Source organism: Daktulosphaira vitifoliae, unplaced genomic scaffold, assembly GCF_025091365.1.
Source record: "Daktulosphaira vitifoliae isolate Bord-2020 unplaced genomic scaffold, ASM2509136v1 Scaffold_4, whole genome shotgun sequence".
Classification (NCBI taxonomy): domain Eukaryota; kingdom Metazoa; phylum Arthropoda; class Insecta; order Hemiptera; family Phylloxeridae; genus Daktulosphaira; species Daktulosphaira vitifoliae.
The window spans coordinates 17014854-17030260 of record NW_026099575.1 but is presented as its reverse complement, the minus strand read 5'-3'; the positions used below and the strand labels follow the sequence as shown (position 1 = coordinate 17030260).

The window sequence follows — 15407 nt, the reverse complement described above, 5'->3', positions numbered from 1 at the left end:
ATATAAGTTTTTTATGTGTAGACAACAATAATAGAAAAACGTTCGTTCAGTGCTATTTATTTTATTATATCCGCTTTAGTAATGGAAAAGAGTTTCATAGTTAAAGCGGATGAGAAAGACATCCTCCCTAATGTATGGGACCTTAACAACGGTATGCTCTGTAAAGTTTTTCTTAAAATGTTTTTTTATAAGTTTAGATTTTGTCTAGCCCTGTTTTGATAAATCCCAAAAGTCAATATTTAGGACGATCCACAGTATTTTGGGAAATCTAATAACTTTTGATCTACTAAATATTTTTCGTTACTTTTTTAAGAAAATACGTGATGGAGAATGCATTATAAATATACATCGGTACGCGTAGTACCCACCCACGCTATATTCACACTCTGTGTATTTAAATGCTTGTAACTTAATAAGTACTAGTATTAAAATTGTCATCGTCCAATCAGAATTTGTATGAAATGCTCTAAAAGACGGCTATTTTAAAATGTAGAAAAAATAAATTAAGATAAAAAATTGTTAGATTTGTGAAAACATTGTGGATTATTCTGTATAATAAGTTTTTTTATCACATTAAATGTTTCAATAATGAACAATTCAAAGAACGCTTAAGAATATTTGCAGATATACGGAAGGTAATTAGCTCGCTTGAGAAATAATTTTGTGCCAAAGAGCATTGTTACTGTTTTATTAAATTAAATATAATTTTTAATTTCTGTCAAACTTTTAAGTTTCTTCAGGTATTTTATTACTAATAATGTTAAAAAACCTAAGTTTTTAGCTTCGATGCCATTCTGTAAAGGTATTAGTTTTATCATGATATGTTTACGTTTTTTTCTGGTTTCAATGTGATTTTGGTTTTTTGACTACAAAAGCTATCCTTTTATACAGTTAGTATTTCAACGATTTAATCGATTTCACTGAAGTATATACCATTTGAAAGACAGCTAAGATAACTCGTACAAAGGAAAAAGTAGAGGTCGTTGAAAATCTACTTTATCGTACGCGACCTGTATTTGCCCTTTGTCTTCATGTGTTTATATTTTTATCCACCACAAATGCTATGTTGGTTCTTTATCGAGTCAGGAAAAATATATTAGTTTTTTTTTTATTTAATATATTCCATGGTTTATGGCGCTGAAAACTTTTTAGATTCGTGAGAAAACGTACTCTGAATGCACACATTCTTAAGGTTTGATGGACATTAAAGTAATTGAACTATATAGTTTAAATACAAAATTATTTACTAATTTAATTTAATTTAATTTTTATAATGTCATGAAAATACTTTTTATTATAAATACAAATATATCTATTATAATTTTTATTATTGAATTTCTTAATATAAATAAAATGTAGTAACCAAATTTTGAAATATTTTTAAAGGTTAAGTTTTTTGTGAAACGATATGGTTTTATTTTCACATTTTATTTAGAATATTGCACTGGATTTTCATATAACTTATTTGGATTTAGTAAACCACCACCCACGCCAACCGTTTGTTGGTGACAGAATTATGTGTACTATAAATCGTTAAAGGGTTGTCTGATAATAGGAACGATATTTTTTGTTCTCTGACTATGTTTATGGATCCAAAATGCGTGTAGTTGCTTTATTACATTTCTGAATATTAAATCGAATTTTCTGCAACGGAAGTTTTTTTTTCGCTAGACCCTAAACCAATGTTTAGCTGCATATGGCTTAAAATAAAATAAAATTGCATTAATTCATCAAATACGTCTCGGACTAGTACTGACAAACTGGTTATGTACTTGTTTAATGTTGTTATTAGTATATTATTGTGTATCCCAAACATTGTCCAATATATCATGTGGGTCGTTAGTGAACCTCAAATGTAATATATATGCATGCTATTAATGTTATTTAACCTCAGGATTTACATATATATGTTTAAAATTCAAATTAGTGAATTTTTTTACTACGTTATTGCTTGGTACTTGTCGTAAACGTTAAATAAAACATTTGTGTCATCAATATTAAGCAATTCATTCAAAATTTGTCAGTAATCATAAAAATGTATAATTATCATTATTATATTATATTATTATTATTATTGATATACACAACAAAACTTTTCACTTTGTCAACAATAATGTGTTAACAACGTAATTTACAAAAATTAATATTTTAGTTTTAATTTTATCCTACAAACCTTTAACAATGTGAAAAAAATATTTGAAATCAAAATTTTTGCAAGAATACTCAACATTTCGATTTTTTTATACAAATAATCCCATATATTATAATTATAAATCGAAAAAAGTTTAGCTTAATATTTACGAGTCTTTAAAAAATCAGATTAAATTTTTATTTTATTCAATTAAATATTGGACTATTTGAAGTAATAGTTTTACGATAATGTTAATATAATTAAACGTTTAACAATTATACATTAATTATTTAAATGTTAATTGTACAAATTTCTATTACATTGCCAGTATATTTTGGACTTTGAAGTTTTTTTGAGAATTAATTATTTACAGTACAATTGACAGAGAGCGCTTTTGTTTTGCTGGTATTACAATAATTGTTTCAACGGTATCACTGACCTGTCGTTAGAATTTTTTAAGGTTTTCCTTTAAAGTCGTTTGTGAACATAAATCACAGAAATTGAATTTATTTAATTTGTCCAGTCATGTCAAAAATTATGAATTGGTGACAGACTCATAAAAGACGCTATGTAGTTTTTGTAAAACATTCTTAACTTGGTTGAAGAAGGTGTATATATTTGACGCGAATAATCAAAAGACTATTATAAAGATAAAAAGTATTTTATATAACGTTAAAAATGATTCATAATACCTCAAGGCTCTGAAGATGAGTGAATTATCATAAATCGATTACCTTATGTTTGATTAACGAAACTGTTTGTCGCTGAGAGGCTTATGAGTGTCAAAACCGTTTTTACCTACGATACGTTTCCATTGAGTAGGACCAACGACGTATATTTGTCAATTTACATAATAATATAGGCTTTTAACTTTTGCCGTCCATAGAAGTGTGTGATAAATCCTTCTAACCTGACGTAATTTAAATAAACGTAATCTCCCCAGCTCAAAAAGCGATAAGCAACCTCTTAGGGAGATTGGTTTTTATATAAAATGTATATTTAAGCAATGCATGTTCTGTGAAGCTAGGGAATACAAAGCTTTAGTTATATTTGAATGTTTAAAAGTGCTTTGGTCGTAAATAATTGACCACGATTTTGTTTTTAACCGTCAGAAGTATTCATTATCACTTGAAATCATAACATTGGTAATTTATTGTGTCGAGTGTACCTATATTATCATTGTTCATTAACAAATCTTCACGGATAATCGTTTATTATTATTTAATGTAGTGAAAAAACAATAAATACAGCTCACAGTTTCATGAAACGAGCGAATCGCATTTTCCGACAAAACCTAACGACACTTTCGGTGTTAAAAAAAATATTTAGTAAAAGTGTTACACGATCATTGAGTATCTAATGTATTTTAATGGCGGTTTATAACACCCAATGAATGTTTCTTTGAGTATTCTTGTAAATTATAGAGTCGCGACGCGTCGAAAATGATATGAATAATTGTGCACAGTATGAGGTATATAATAACTTATAAGCCAACATAGGGACAAAAAAGTATATCGATTCAGTCTGTGGTTTCTATTTTTGTTTGAGAAATAGTTAATTTAACTTTTACATCGTATACAGGTCAACGTTTTTTATAAACATAAGTATCTCAAAAAAAAACATTTTTTTTTTATAAACACGTTTTAATTTACCTGTGCATGATATGTTGTTAAAATATTTCAATATTTTTATTTTTAACCTAACTTTTTTTAATCATAGGAAAGCATAACAAGTTGAACTTAATAATATTTTCATACAATAGAAGCCATTATATGAAAGTATTATAAAAATAAAAAAAACGGTATATGATAGTTTCTTCCATTCCCATAATCAATTAAATACAAAATACGAAACACAAATGTATTATGTATTAACCAATTACGAAATATGACTTCATTCAACACAAACATTTTTGAATAAACAATGGTTATAACTGCCATTTAAATTCATAAAAAAATATCAAAACTTAATGGATGTTTGCATTTCTTATCACTTAATTTTGAACTAATTTTAAATTATTTTAATAAATAAACGTTCACTATGAGGAGATATTTTATTTATAAGTTCTTGCTTCAGAATCCTTCTTGTTCCGAGCTTTCCCGTGTAACTGGTTTTTTTAAAATTATATCATGACCTGCACAGTTGTTCAACAACATTTTACAGGCCTCATACAGGGTGTTTCTTTTAACGCTGGCCATTCGATTTCTCTTAAAGTAGTAATATTGTTGATAATTTTTGGTATTTTTTAGCTTCATTATTTGAATTATCAGTTATTAATTACTTTTTTAATTCATCCATTATATATTATAAGGATGTCAATATAATTTTTTTATATGGAAACATCTTCCCTATGTTGTCATTACATGCTACATAGGATGTTACATGGTGAGGCCAATTAACATCCCTAACATTTAAATAAATTTTTTAAATAATGGATATACCATAATAACTTGAAACTTGGTGAAATATTACTTGATATATCGATACGAATTAGTAAAAATTAATTAATATTTATTGTTTTAAGAATTCTTTATTTTACAAAAAAAAGTAAAATTTGCCCCCATGAGACAAATGATTTTTTTAATGGGGCAAGTTATTATACCCAAGATTAATATAGGTAATGCTTAAAAAATGAATTATCTATGTATTTTCCAATTAAGAGGAGTAACATCTTATTTCCTTAAGAAACTTTAGGTGTAACATATAGTTTTTGATTGGTTGACCTAGTAATTCAAGAAACAAAACAAAAATTAATGTGTAATGTAGAGTACCATTTTTACTGAAATGCAATTATCTCTTTTGATGAATGTTTCTTATATAATCAGTTCAATATCTAGTTTCAATTTCTAATTAAGAAAGTGCATAATATATATCACCTGATATTATAACAGACTAATATAGAAGAATTTAAGAGAGAAAATACTGATGAAACAAGTTGTTCATTTTTTTACATAATCTTAGCATTGTATTTAATGTATTTTTTTCCTAAACTAGTAAAATATTTAATATCTTCCTTCTAATCAGTTGCGAGTGATATTAAAATAATAAACTAACTTAAATAAAAAAATAATTTTAACTACTATAATTAAGAACTTCCCAAAGCAGTTGTTAGTATGCCTTATTAGAACTATAAAAAAAAAATTATAACAACAAGTCACACAAACTTTAATGTATATAAGGTAACATGAAATTTTTGAACCTCGCGTGTGTTGGTCAGTTTATTACCTGTTATGTACAAGATCTTAAACTGGATATTAACTGTAACTATCATAAGAATTTTATTGTTTTATTAGCGCAAGTGGATTGGTTAGGCATTTTTATGGGTTTTTTATGTTGTATAAAATAATGTAAAAATTACATTTACGATCATAAAAATATTTTTCTACAGTTTTTGCCTGGTTTCAAATTGTTTTTAATATATCGCTTGGCTCTCTTCTTGAATCTTATTGTCTACATTATGACCATCAAGGTTTTTAATCAGTAATTAAAATTAGAAATTGTGAAACATTAACCTCTAATGTGAACATAAATTACAGTTGTCTTTCATTCAAAATTAAAAAGGTTTTAGTTATTTTAAGTTTATTTATTTTCATCAGTAAAATCACTCTGTGACTTGCTAACTTAGAAATATTTTGGAAATTGTTTAAATATTCATTTAGTTAATAATTTTGTGAGGCATAATATTTATTTAGTCACTTAAAATATTATAGTCTAAAAATTTAAAGTTTTCGGATTATTATTCTTGTCGGAAACATGTTGTTAAATAAAGTATAAAAATTTTAACCTATTTATTTTGCATGGTCTATTACATTCTAATATTACTTTAAAATGAAAACTTACTAGTAATATTTAAAATTTATTAGCCTATACAGGTACAATATATATAGTGCTGATATATTTTTGAAAATTTCAAGCTATATTTCGATATTTATTTTATCAAATTCCATTATTTTGTTGAATATTGTTTACATTTCATAACCATTTTACTTCAGCAGGTAATACGGAAATATTCGGAATACTTTCTAATAAAATAGAGTCTTCTTGAATTCCTCCTAAAATCTATCAATAGGATCTCATTAGAGTAACATTTCTATAAACTGAACGATAGAAATTAATAGTTTTTCTATATTGTAAATTACTAGAGAGATTTTTTAGCGATTAAAATATAAATCTAATTAGATTTATATTTTAATGGTTAAAAAGTCATTGAGTAAATTTACTCAATGATATAAATGATCAAAAAAATATTCTAAATTATTATGTTTATTATTTTGTTAACTCGGATATTTAATGCACAGAATTTTTGAATAATAGTTTTTGGATGTTCTTTGAAAAACCCCTGTTGCTGTACTAAACGTGCTTCAGATCAGTAGTTTATTTTATTTTTTTTTTTCAAAGACTTGTACTTTCGCTGTATAATTATATTACAAAAAAAAAGTTCGTTTCTTCATCACAACCAATTGTAGAAAATATTTTGTGTATGGTTATCTCAAAATGTATTTTTTGTTATATGCTAAAGATGCAAATGTCAACTTTTGACATTAAAAATTTAATTTAAACTTATGATATAAGATAAATAAAGTGTCATTGGACTAAAAGAAAGTTGAATGACAGAATCATTTCGAAATTATGTATAAAATTTCAATATCATATAAAAATATTTTTGTTGTTAAGCAAACTGCTAAGGTACTAATCAAGTATATTATTATATTTAATATTAATGCGTTTTTAATTGACTTCATTAGATATTTGTTTTAGTTTGAATTAGTTTATTGGTTCCTTAAATAGTTATGGTCAGTAGATTAAATAACAAATCAATATTCGCATAAAAATCATTTTTTTAATATTTTAATTTAGAATTATATGTGTAATGTATTTGTTTGATTCAATGCCGTATTTTTAAATGTTATGGGCTTTAAAATATTTTAATTTGAGGCGTGGATAAATTTTTCTTTTAAATAACTGTTCCTTAAATAAGTAATAGTTCTTGAATTTTAGTCATTTTAGTCATTTTTAGAGCAAAAAAAAAAGTTATGGAAAATTATTTATAATTATATTACTTAACAAACCTATATTGTAAATATTCTAGTAAATTTGTTATGTGACATTCCATATTCTTAGGTATATTTATTTATAAATAAAAAATATATATTTATTATTTTTTTAGAAAATCTCATAGTATTTATCCAATGCACTCACCAAGTTTTACCTTCAATATATAAATGCTATTTTTGTTCTACTTAAGATGACAAAATGTAGTTTGCTTAAACAAATCTCAAAATGTCTATTTGCTCAGTAACATTTAAAACATATATAATGGAAAGATGCTCATGAGAATAACCGAAATTCATTTAACAGTGTAATATTATTACACTGTAGTATGTATTTATACAAACACATGTAAAATATATGGATGTATGTATTTGAGTATAAATATATTTAAGCAAAATAGGCAGTTATCTACTATATAAATTTTAGAAGAACGTTCTTAGAACAGAAACTACAACTGCGTCTACAATTCTTACTACATCTTACTCTAAAAAGCCTTATGAAGATAATAACTGCATTTGTTCTATGATAATATTAATGTCCAATCTAATCCGTTTATGCAGGTCCAGTAGGCAATACAAAATTTATTAAATTATTCGTCGAAGAACTATTTTTTTTCCGTGATGACAAATACATTTATACTTAAAAATTTCTAAATTTACGTTATGTTTAAGTAAATTTAACTTACAATAATTTAAAATAGCTGTGGTTATAGAGTAATAATCGTTTCTCCAGTTAATCGACACTAACAAATAACTTCTTTCTTTTAAGTAGATTTTGGTATTAGTCTTTTTTTGCGTGTGTTCATGCCAAGTATATAAATCACTTTAGCACACCATTTTAAATGTTCTTTTTAAGTCGATGACTATGAAATCGGATGCACTGCGTTTAAACCATTTAAGCCACTCAAATATTTTTACTTAGCTAATGTAAACTGAGCTTTATAATGATCTACTATATAGATATACTATAAATGCAAATTATTCATGAAACCGTTAAAAAATTTACTGTAATTTACTACATTTTACGAAAATTATAAAGCGTAGTAGGTTAACTGTATTTATCATTCATTATCTTTAACAAACCGTATACAAACCTTTTCTCAGACCATCCTTTGATATTATATAAAAACTTTATCAATTTTTGCTTGAGGAGATTTTTTATAAACCACTACAGTAGAAAACGATAACCGACTCTATTATTTGAATATCTCAGATTACTAGCACACTCACAAGGCTATTAGAATTGAACCCGACAATATATTTGCGTACTATTTTAGTAGGGACTATAATACTTTTCTACAATTTGAAGCTTACAAAGCTATGATAATCCTCTAAATGAGAAATGTAAGTGCTTTGATAACGCGTGACTTCTAAAGTATAACACTGTGGAAGGATGAAATACAAATCGAGATGAGCAATAGAATAGACTTACGGTTAACTGAACCATTTTTGTATCAATATACCGAAAAACTTGTTCAGAAAAGTACAATACAATATTAAATTTAAATCAGATGACCGTCTAAATGATTTAACGTATTCCGAAATAGGACATATAATATATATATATATATATTATATTTTAATGTTACGGGTGTTTTCGTCAGTTTGAAATTACTTATAAGTAAAATACAACAAAGAAATCGTTATTAGAAAATATTAAAAGAATATTTGCACAGTGTGCAAATTACTAAGCTATAATTAAAAGTATTTTGTATTTTGCTGAGGAGATGAGTACTTGAATAAACTTCATGAGGATTCTCTTGACATTTTATATTATCAAATGTTTCAATAGTCTGCAGTATTCGAAAACACCTAGCACAAAGTCTTTGTCTCCTCTGTAATAACAACATTATAATATTAGCTGTATACGTCGTAAATAAACGTAGGTGCCGGTAATGTGTCGGCAAACAACAACAATGAAAATGTTGAGACAATGCGGACTGGTGAGAAAGTTTGATTCGTCAATATCGATCGATGCTTCTCCAAAGCATTTTCGCGCAAACAGCTTTCAACATAGCTGTTTAAGTTGTTTATTGCATTTTTTTCGGGCTATACATTTTTCATACAATAGAAATACTTTATATTATTGCCTTATTATAACCGTAAATTATGTTAGAAGTAATATAAGCCGCCTTTAAGGTATCACAACAAAACAAGCTATTTCATATTGAAACCGCTATGTTGTGTCTACTGTCGAAAATATTTTTCAAAGAGCAAAGAGATATAACAAGTTCATTCTTCTGTACTGTTATTGCTTTCGAAGATGTTGCTGATCTAGCTATTAATATTCAACGTCATAGAACATTGGTCAAGTTAAATAGTCAGATGAAAACTAGTGACTTCTTGGATAACATATTTCATGAAACACTAGACGATGTTCTATTAAAATAAAGTGTTTAATCAAATAATTAAACGAATTCAAAAATCCACTTTTATAATGATTTTTTTAATTAAACTCACTCCCTGATAAAATCGTTTAACCTTATATAACACTATAATTAAAACAAACGGTAGCATAGTGGAGTCGCGGCACAGTGTGGACATGACATAGTTGAGATAAGTATAGATGAAATCTGATAGTGATTAAAATCACTATCATAAGAAACGCTTCGATGCAATATAGGTAGTGTTTAATTTTAAGAAATTGGTGGATTATTCCAAAAGAAATACTAACTATTAATTTTCGTTAAACTTCAAGTGTCATTTGCACATACAAGATAAGTCGTCGGGACAATTTTTTTTTTTTTAATTTATAGTAAGTCGCAGTATATCTGGAACATTTTCAAAAGTGAAGTTAAAATACTTGACTTTTGTAAAAAATTTACTATTTGAAACCCTTTCCTGTGGGTGGGTAACGGATCAGAATTTCAAAAAAATTATATCAAATGAAAGGAAAATGCCTATAGTTTCTATTTAAAATGAAATTCATTCGGTTCCTTGATTTTTCATTTATAATATTTATATATTAATTTTCTTTATCTTTTTAAAAAAAATTTTTTTCAAAAAAATATACAACACTTACACTAATTTTTACACGAGTAGCAAATATATAAGTAAACGTTTACTTTAGATAAGAACATCGAAATGCGAAACAGATGCAATCTTTTTATATTTTTCAATTATTACATTAAATTTGTTAGTCGCTGAACTATAAATTTTGTAAAATATGGGATATTTTATTTTAGTTTTAACAAATTAAATTATTTTTTAGTTTTATATGCCAATTAAATATTTTTTTAATTAAAAAATAAAATAATAGTTTAAAATAATTTATTTTCAATTATAAAAAACAATTACAATATTATTAATCAATTCAAATTTTAATAATGCCAATATAATATTACATTTTATTTTTATTTAAATGTAGACAAATGTTTACGTTTTATAATTTTAATCTTCCTAATGACTCTAATAAATTCTCTGTTAGCGGCAAACTTACATTAACATCAAGAGTATTTGGACCATATTGAAAACCATAACTATTAATACTTTCAATAAGATTCATAATATATGTTTGATATCTCTCATCAATTGATTTATCATAGTCTTGTAGTGCTACTGACATATTAATATAACAATAAATATAATTAATAAAGTATGGTCTACTATATTCAGGAAAGTTTGAAATATTGATATGCTTCATAAAAAATACTCCAATTTTATCGTGCACTGTCATAAATATATTTTTAAATGTTTCATCTTGTGGATTATATTTTTCTTGTTTCCCTATTTCTATCATAATATTTAAAATACTATACATTTCATTAAGAATTAATAAAATCCATTCTTTAATACGGTTAGGTGAATTAACCATTTGATAAAAATATAATAATGAATTTTTCATATTTTTAAGTTCATTGCAAAAGATTTGATATTTTTTTAACAAACTGTCTAAACACCCTATTTGCAAATCATCTTTGTAGTTATTTCGACAATAAAGCCAATAATCTATCGTTAAATTGGTTAGACCGTGTAAATCAATAGCATAGTAAATGCTCAATAACAAATGGAATTGCCATACTCTATCGTTAAAATTCTCTTCTGTAATAAGATTGGTATCCGATTTATTTGGGAATATCGTACTTAAAGTAAAATCTTCCTTATTATTTTCACTTTTCTGAACACAGAATATAAATATATTAGGATATGTATGTGTTGTTAATTTTCTCCAACCTGGGTGTTGCACCAAAGTATTAAATTCAGAAACACTTATGGCCGTAACTCTAAAATTAATAGCACCACATATACAAAGTAATGAAAATAAAGACATTCGAAACATTTTGAAAAAATGATTTTTCTTAAACATTGCGTTTACAGTGAAAGAACTTCTTCTTTTTTATTCTAATAAATGGTACACTACTCTTTGTTTTATATAAAAATACACAATTGTTATTTTCAGTCAAATTTATATTAGTGGATAAATAAATTCTATTAAAATTTACTTAGAAAAATGCGTATTCATGTAAATATATAATACATCTGCTATTATTTTACAATTGACGTCAATGCTACTTTTAAATCAGAAATTATATTTTTTCTATCACCAATAATTTTTTATGTTATTATTAATTAGTTAAAAACTATAGGATATAACCATAAGGAAAATAGTTCTAAATATTTCAATTGTATCATCTATTAAAACATCAAGAGTTACATAGAAATGATTAATATTTCTTTGAAAAGATTTACTACGATATAAAAAAATTTAAAAACAAAAAAAAATTGTTTTTAAATTATCATTTTTAACCTATTTTTTTGGTCTTTTAAAGTTGATGTTTTGAAAGTTCATAATAAAAAAAAGTTGAATTTTTTTCCATAACTTTTAGCTCATCTTCAAGTTTGAAATTTATATTATGAAACTCAAACACTTTATAAGGTATTTTTAAATAAAATAAAATACAAAAATAGCATATTTTTGTATTATATTTATGACGGTAGTCATTTCCACTAAGAAGACAAAATAAAGTTCTAATTTTTTTTTTTCATATTAAAGTACATTATATAAGCTTTAATTTAAAATATATATAATAGTGTCAGTATTTCCGGAACCCTTTCAAAAGTTAAGTTCAAAAAATTCTTTTTTCTATATTTATTTTTAAGTTTTGAACCCCCCTATATTAGTAGAAATTGTCCTATTTAAAAAAAGAGTATGACATGAAGTATCACAAATGAAAAAGGTTTATACATAATATTTATCATAAAAAATCGTATATTATTATAATAAAATCCATACAATTTTCAAAAATGTATAGAAATATAAAGTCGAGATTTTTAACACAAAAATAACATACGATAGCCATTTTCACCATGAAGACAAAATAAAGCTCGAAATTAATTTTTCATAATAAAGCACATTACATAATCTTTAATGTAGTATACATATAAAAGTGTCAATAATTCCGGAACACTTTCAATATTTAATTTTAAAATGTTAATTTTATGTGAAAAAGTTGTCATTTTATTTTATTTTAGTTTCATTTTATTTTATTTAAAAAATATCTAGGTAATACTTCAAACATCAAAGCTAAAAACTAGTTTGAGAAATAATTTACATTTATTTGATCTCAGTAATGTATGTATACATACATATATATATATATATATATATATGTATGATTTTTATCATACATCATGTACATTGCTAATATTTCTATATTTAGACAAATTATGTATTCTAGATATCCTAAATTATTATGTTAGTTTTTAAATATTTTTTCACATTCTTGTACGGTTATTCTGTAATCATGTTATTTGAAAAGCTTCTCTAAATTATATGAAAAATAATTGAACCTTTTTATCCTTTTGATAATATAACATCCGTATCAATTTTACGGTTTACTCTAACTTATCTTTGTACAAATAATATTTTATATTAATAATTTAACCCTTTTTAATTTATTCTATTATACCAATCATAACAATTAGCAGCCATCGATACATTAATGAGAATTACCATTGTGTCGTATGAGTCTATAAATTATTGAATAATTACCTTAGTACATTTTTCAGCTTACTAATTATTACACTGTCTCAAAATATATTATAATTTCCCACGCATGGTGACAATTTTTTTTTAACAACAAAAAATGCAATCTGTTCATAAACGATAATTGTGTACAATAATCACTAGAATTTTAATTAAATTGAAATTAAAAATAAATATCTTATAAAGAAACTACTTTATGTGTTGGTACACTGACTCAAACTTATGCCAAACCACAACGATTTGCCTGATAGAATAACAGTTTAATTCTGTCGTAGTTGATCTGATTTAAATCGATGTAATAATTGATTACATCAAATCATATGCGATCTTAGTGATATACTTTAATCGATCGTTTAACATAATTATAGATGACTTATCAAACGTTTTTAAAATGTCTACACGTGACTACATATTAAAGTGAAGAAAACTAGCTCACATTAACAACTATCGAAGCTTGTTACACACCATCAATGAATCTCATAAGGTTTCTTTTCTTTTAACTTATTTCCTTTCGCCAATAGAAAATAACGGCTATTTACTGAGTTGCATAACGCCATTCATGTTTTGTCTTTACTCTCGTTCTGAACTCTGACGAACAACTAGTAATTTGTACACACGCTGTTCTTAATGAGATAATTAATTTAATAACTACTGGGGGCACTAGTTATGGGGGTATATGTAAATAATTTGGAATGTGCTATGCAAACAAACATTATGACTTTTATTTGTTCAATTCATCATCGTTATTACTCAGTTATTTTTTTTAATTTGTCGAATAGTAAGTTTTCTAAGCTGTTTAATAAATACAAATTGCCATTAAATTAAATATTTAATTTTTTTTTTGTGTACTGGTAATTGGTTTGCTAGAGAGTGAATAATCATTATTAAACCTACAGTTTAAGTGAAATAGCAAGGAGTAACATTAAAATATTTCTTAGATAACTCATGTTCATTACAAGATAAAATTACTAAAATAATTATTTAGTTCTGAAACCCATTGCGTATGAGAATATTAAAGCGATTTTTGTAATAATTTGAACAGGAAATCCTTTCATATTTATTACCATTAATATCTTTAAGTCATTTATCCGAAATATTTACAAATCATTCATATTTTATTTATTTTAACTAATTTTTTTGTTTACTTTCAGGTAAATCAATATCATATTACAACATTTAAATAAGTTAGAATAACAACTAAAGAAGATTTATGTTCAATGAAGATATTTAATTTATTAAGAAAATCAAATGCGACTTAATATAATCACAAAATATTTTAAATTAACCAATTGAAAGAATTTATTAATATATCATTACTTTATGATCGATATAATAATAAATATAGCGACTTTAAATAGAATGCAACAATATTTATAACGGTTAATTTTAACACCTTCTAACCTAAACAGAAAACTGATAAACCTCTTATGTTAAACTTTATTATAACATATTAGTTAAAACATTAATGTCGAAAATAGAATGAGTATATGTGTTTAAATAAAGTCAAAATTTTTCTACTTAATTAAAAAAAATAATCAACTATATACAACTTTTTGTTTGTATCTTGTATTTCAAGTTTTTGTTAAAAAAATTTGTTTGCTTTATTACTACAAAGTATGAACTGTATTTTTTCGTATACAATATGAAAATGCTAATTACTAATTAAAATAGAAAGTGTTTTCAGCATTTTTAGAAAATTCAAGTAGTGCTTTAGTTGGGTGGGTAGGAAGGCAAGGATTTGAGTCAAATATTTTTTTAAAATTTATATTTTTAATTTTAAATAGAAAAATAAAATTTTAATGCAGCATAAAATAATATGAAAATGTGCAAATTAAATTACATGTAAATATTTCTTGAAAGTGCCGAAAAGTATTAAATTTAAATTATAAATAGTCAGAATTTTTATTTGTAAATTGTTATTTAATCATTTGTTTTCTAAATATAATTGTAATTTATCTTAATTACAATTAAAACTCTTAATTTCCAATTAAGTTCTCTGTACTCTAGTACAGATAACTAAAAATATTTAAAACATTCATTTATACAAAAAAAAAAGTCATTGGAAACGGTAATTAAGGTTTAACTGAACTCAAGATTAAAGGACTATAAATTATTTCTAATTACATAAGTTTTTAAAAGTTACCTACTAGTTATTAACTAAAAACTTCATTTTTTTTAAACTTTAGCTAAGTTAATGAAGAAAAATTTACTCGATGTTTAGAAACTTGATATCCCACGC

The 15407-nt window shown here is 24.8% G+C and overlaps 2 protein-coding genes across 6 annotated transcripts in view; one reads left to right on the top strand and one right to left on the bottom strand.

The window, feature by feature from the left end:
• The window catches only part of LOC126905864 (uncharacterized), a 254847-nt gene extending 243266 nt beyond the window's left edge, over nt 1-11581 (bottom strand). For 2 of the 3 annotated variants that reach the window (XM_050685985.1, XM_050685984.1), the window contains exon 1: nt 11356-11581. In XM_050685985.1, coding sequence (XP_050541942.1) covers nt 11356-11488 — 133 coding nt within the window. In that variant the 5' untranslated portion in view covers nt 11489-11581. The remainder of the gene's footprint in view (nt 1-11355) is intronic. The other variant, XM_050685983.1, reaches the window with a different exon arrangement.
• LOC126905848 (protein prickle-like) overlaps nt 1-15407 on the top strand; it is a 152569-nt gene that overhangs the window by 98190 nt on the left and 38972 nt on the right. The gene's annotated exons all lie outside the window — the stretch shown is intronic.